Source organism: Monoraphidium neglectum (assembly GCF_000611645.1).
Source record: "Monoraphidium neglectum strain SAG 48.87 unplaced genomic scaffold scaffold00703, whole genome shotgun sequence".
Lineage (NCBI taxonomy): Eukaryota > Viridiplantae > Chlorophyta > Chlorophyceae > Sphaeropleales > Selenastraceae > Monoraphidium > Monoraphidium neglectum.
The window spans coordinates 17,181-22,013 of NW_014012925.1; the positions used below are offsets into that span (position 1 = coordinate 17,181).

Sequence of the window (4,833 nt, forward strand, 5' to 3'; positions counted from 1 at the left end):
TGCAAGCAGGCAGCCCACCCACCCACCCCCCTCCAGCAGAGCTGCGCCTCCAACCTTGAGGCTGGTGATGTGTCCCATGCTTACAAAGCAGACGTTGGGCGCCTGCGCCAACGACAGCCTCGACAGGTGCTCCACCCCAGCACCCATCAGAAGACCAATAGATCCCAACGAGGGCGAACTTGGCACCCCCACGAGCTCGAGATCCTGCAGGCCGGCCGCCCAGAGGCTGTCCTGACCGTCATCTGATGAGGCAGGCAGGGCTCCCGCGAGCCGCAGGCTGTGAAGGGCCGGCAGAGCGGCCGCGGCGCGAACAAGAGGGCGCCATCCGACCCTGCACAGCTCGACAGTGGTGGCGGTGTAGTCGAGCTCCAGGCGCGCCAGCCGCCGCCAGGCGGGCGCGACGAGCTCGAGGGCAGAGACCAGCGCGTCGGCGGCGTCGGTGGGGCAGTGTGACACGGCCAGTCGTTCGATGCGGGCCGCAGCCAGGGGCGGCACGGCGCGGAGCTGACGAGCCAAAACGGCGGCCGCGGCGCGCGCCCCCTTGTCGTCTGCATGTGCCTCAGGCCCCCCTCCCCGATCCGACGAGCTGCGGCCGTCCCTGTCCTGACGCGTAGGCCGCGGCGCTGCGGCAAGGTCGACAGCCACGCTGGTCGCGCGGTCAAACCGCGCGAGCGCGCGGGTCAGTTTTTCTGCGGGGACGCCCCTGAGGTCCTTGGCGAGCTCATCCGCGACGCGCGAAAAACTCTTGCAGGTTGCGCTGCAGCTGAATAGGCAGCGCTTGGAGTGTAGGTGAGTCATGAGCAGGCGCCAGCAGGGCAGTGGGAGGTCGGTCCAGCACCTGCGGCGCAGGATGGGCGTAGCGCAAACGCAGCGTGCACCGCTGGCTTTAGTGGGATGCGCTGTGCACCATCTGCATAGCTCCAAGATCAGGGCCCACTCGCGCTGTGTTAGCAGGGCCTACTTCATAGCGCTTTACATGCAGTGTCCGCTCACCGTGACTCTGCGTCGGCCCCAGTGTGCTCCGCCATGGCACCCAAGCGGATGCAGTTACCCGACGCAGCAACTGCAAGTGCAGTGCGAGGTCCGCCCTGCGCAGCCACAGGCTCGCTCTGCACGACACCGGAACACTTGCAACCCTCTGTATCTTTCACGCTGTGTGCGCTGTTTGGAGGGCTTGTTTGAGCTGAGCGACAAAGTTGACAACCCTGTCGGGCAAAGACTGCGAAGGAAATAAAATCGCGTGAGACGGCAGAAATAAATAATGCGCCTCAACCGAGTCGCAAGTCATGAGTCCTTGGCCGCGTGCATGGATGTCATGCGCTGGCACAGTTCACATGGCAGCTTCGGTCGTGCGGCTTTTCGGCCTGTCCAATCCACAAGTCAATGACCTGGATGGTACGATATAGTTCTCTTAGCTCAACAAACGCAGTCGACGCTTGATCTCTACTCCGTTGACAGGGTCCTTCCGACCAGCCTTCCAGTGAATCCCAGCCGCCGCCAGCCGGTCCGCAAAACCACAGCGCTCTCTGAAGTTTGCCATGGGTGCTGGGCCCCTGCAGCAGCCGCTGCTCGCGGGCGACCCGCCCGCGACGACGCCGACCGCGCCGCCGCTCTCGCCCGAACAGCCCTCGCTGGTCATTCGGCAGACTGCCTACGCGGCAGCCTCCGCCCCGCCCTCCGCCGGGACAGCGGTTGGGTACCCGCCGTACGAGGCGCAGCTGCGTGACGCGGCGGCAGGTGCGTTTCTGAGTGCGTGCTGCGCGTGGCCTGTCCCGCTGCCCGGTGCCCAGCAGAGCAGAGCACTGCTTGTCACACTTTCGAGCCGCCCCACGCCCCGCCGGCGCGGGCAGCCTCCCTCCGCACGCTCCATCCAGTTCTCATGTTTGCCCGCTCGCCCGACTGCATGACACGTGGACTGGCAGCCGGGGCCACCCCCAAACCCTCCCGCTGCCCCCCTCATGCCGGCCCCCTCCACCCGGCTCAACCTGCAGGCGGCGCCTACCCCAGCGTGTACAGCATCGGCAGCACGCCGCCGCCGCCGCCGCAGCACTACCAGCAGCAGCAGCAGCAGCAGCAGCAGCAGCACCACCACCAACACCAGCCAGCCCACGCGCCCTACGCGCCCCCCGTGGTCGAGCGCACAATCTTTTATGAGGGCCCTGTCATCCAGCGCGTGTCCGCGGCGCCAGTGCTGCAGATCTGCCCCGCGTGCGGTGAGCGGCGCCGCGTGCTGTACAAACCCCGCACGTCCGCAACGGGCCGAACGCCGCGCCGCCCCACTGAGCCTCTGAGCAGCGGACCCTCTGTCATGTCAAGGCTGCATGTTTAGCTCGCGCATCCCCTTAGGCCCAGGTGCATCGCCCTCAACCCTGCGGTACCTCCCCGCTTCGCTGCCGGACCTGCAGGCCACACCGGCCCCACGCGCGTGCGGCGCGAGCGCGGCTGCTGCACCTGGCTCCAGTGCTTCGGCCTCTGCTGGCTCTTCTGCCCTCTCTTCTGGCTGCCCTGCTGCCTCGACTGCAGGTGCGGCGGGGCTGCCGGCGCGGGGGGCTGCTGCTGCCGCGGCTGCTGCTGCGGCCGTCCTGCGGCCGCGGCGCGCGGCTCGTGCTGCGAGTGAGAGGGCGGCGGCCGCGCTCGCGCCCTGCCTGCGGCGCGATTGCTGTGCACCCCTCTGCTTCCATGGTTGTGCCCGATATCCACCTAAAACCCTTGAATGCCCCCGAATCTGACTTTGTTTTGACCCAAATCCACACCGCTCTTTTTTGACCCCTTCCACAGCAAGGACCTGGTGCACCGGTGCCCCGACTGCCGAGCCGAGATCGCCCGCATAACGCCCTGCTGACGGCGGTGGCGATGGCAGCCGCCGCGAACTGGGCCAGCGCGGCGGCGGTGGACCGGCCATAGGCCTCGGGTCTTTCTCAGCGGCCTACGCTTCCAACGGCGCTCTCGCGTGTGCATATGTGCCTCCACCCCGGCCTCTGCCCCTCAAGAGAGGTGCCTGTCATTCTCTCTCAAGGCGGTCGCGAAGCCGCCCCCTTGCGCCTCGCTGCCTGGCCCACGACGTGTCGCCGCGAGGGAGTCTCCTGCGCCCCGCCCCCTGCTGGCGGGGCCCTCAGGGGTTGTTTGGCCGCCGTGATCCCCTTGCTCACTTGGCGCTGCTCGGTGCACAGAACGGGCGCTTCCTGGGAGGCGGGATGCTGCCATGACCGTCGTGTTGACCACCTCACTGCACTGCATCATGTCATCGATTACTCAATCTTCCTTTGCTTTTGAGCTCGCGAAAGCCATAATTTGCGCGGTGAGCGCATCCCCTCGCGCGTTGCTTGCCTGCCGCGGCGGCGCATGGGTTTGGCTACGTACCGTGTCCTTTACCTTGTGCAAATTCTGAAAAGTGCACTTTTCAGTGCAGCCAAAACGACATGTAATTGAGTTCTGGAATCAAACATCGCTGGCGTCTTGGGTTGGGGCCGGTGTGTTGGGTTGGGTGACGCATGGGCACCTGCGCCTGCCTCGCGGCAGAGATCCGGTCACCCCGCCTGCATTGCGGCAGAAACCCGGCAAAAACGATGAGGAATCCACATGCAACAAGGAAACATAAGGCGACACAGCACACATCTGCAACCTCAATCATGTGGTGACATGTCGCTTGTAGACTGGTGTGCACGGCGATGCCGGGACCGCGACGGGCGCCTCACCGCAGCACCACCCCAAGCTTCAACTCCACGTGCCGCCGCACCGCGGCCGCGGCGGCCGCGCACCGCTCCTCGGCGCGCCGCAGCAGCGCCGCGGCCGCGGGCGCCCGCCGCTCCTCGGCGGCGCACTCGCTCGCAATCTCCTGCAGCTGCTGCTGCTGCTGCTGCTGCTGCTGCTGCTGCTGCTGCTGCTGCTGCTGGTGCTGCTGGCGCTGATCCTGCTGCTGCCGCTCCATCCAGTCCGGCAGTCCGGCCAGGAACCGCAGCCCTTTGGCCACCGCCACCAGGTCCGCGTCCAGACCGCACAACCACTGCGCCAGCCACTCAAACAGCACGTCCAGCTTCTCGCCAGCTTCCCCGCCGCCGGCCCGGTCCCCGACCCCGCCGCTGTCCCCGCCGCCGCCGCCGCCGCCGATGCGCCTTGGCTCATGTCGCCCCAGAGCATCTTCCAAGGCCCCCTCTTGGCTGCCGCCCCCCTCCTGCCCATCTGATCGGCCGCGCTCATCCTCACCGCCGCCGCGGTCCTGGCTCTGAGCAGAGCGCGCGCAGCACTCTGCCAGGAGCGCGTCCGCGGCGGCCCGCGCGGCGGCGCATACCTCATCAAACGGCTCCGCCTCAAACGGCCCCCGCGCCGCCGCCGCCCGCGCCGCCGCGCGCCCGAACAGCCACGGCAGCCCGCCGCGCCCCCGCGCCTCGCCGCCGCCGCCCTGCCCCAGCCCCGCCGCGGCCCCGCCCGCCGGCTTCTGCTGCTGCTGCTGCCGGCTCGCCGCGGCCACAGCCTTCGACTGCAGCGCGGCGCCGCCGGCGGGCGGCAGCGCGCGCAGCACCTCCTGGGCCACGTCGGCCGGCAGGGCCGCTAGAACTTCAGGGTCAATCTGGCTGAGGGTCAGGGGCGCCTGCTGAGGCGCCGCCGCGGGCCTTTAGCACAGGCGGCCGGGGTGTCGAAGGGGTGGTCGGAGAGGGGTGGGCGAGGGGGGTGAGAGCGCTGGAAGTCAGTTCGGCGCCGGCAGTGCGGCAGACGCCATTGCCGGGAGCAAATTCATGTTCAGACCAGCAAGCAAAAATCACATTGCAGGGACCAATTCCATCTTCTCACCTAGCAGCAAAGAAGTCACCATCGGCTTTTCGCTTCCTCTGACCC

General features: G+C 67.8%; 2 protein-coding genes across 2 annotated transcripts; one reads left to right on the plus strand and one right to left on the minus strand.

Moving 5' to 3' along the window:
• Window positions 1-1,538: 1,538 nt before the first annotated feature.
• MNEG_4898 (hypothetical protein) lies at window positions 1,539-2,904 on the plus strand (the record flags this gene model as incomplete). Its single annotated transcript, XM_014046630.1, has 4 exons — window positions 1,539-1,737; window positions 1,992-2,213; window positions 2,406-2,523; window positions 2,814-2,904. 4 exons carry the CDS (start codon window positions 1,539-1,541, stop codon window positions 2,902-2,904), a joined length of 630 nt encoding a protein of 209 aa, XP_013902084.1.
• A 787-nt stretch (window positions 2,905-3,691) lies between these two features.
• MNEG_4899 (hypothetical protein) lies at window positions 3,692-4,780 on the minus strand (the record flags this gene model as incomplete). The annotated part of the gene is made up of 2 exons (XM_014046631.1): window positions 3,692-4,610; window positions 4,761-4,780. The coding sequence occupies 2 exons, from the start codon at window positions 4,778-4,780 to the stop codon at window positions 3,692-3,694; spliced, it is 939 nt and encodes a 312-aa protein (XP_013902085.1).
• Window positions 4,781-4,833: the final 53 nt, after the last annotated feature.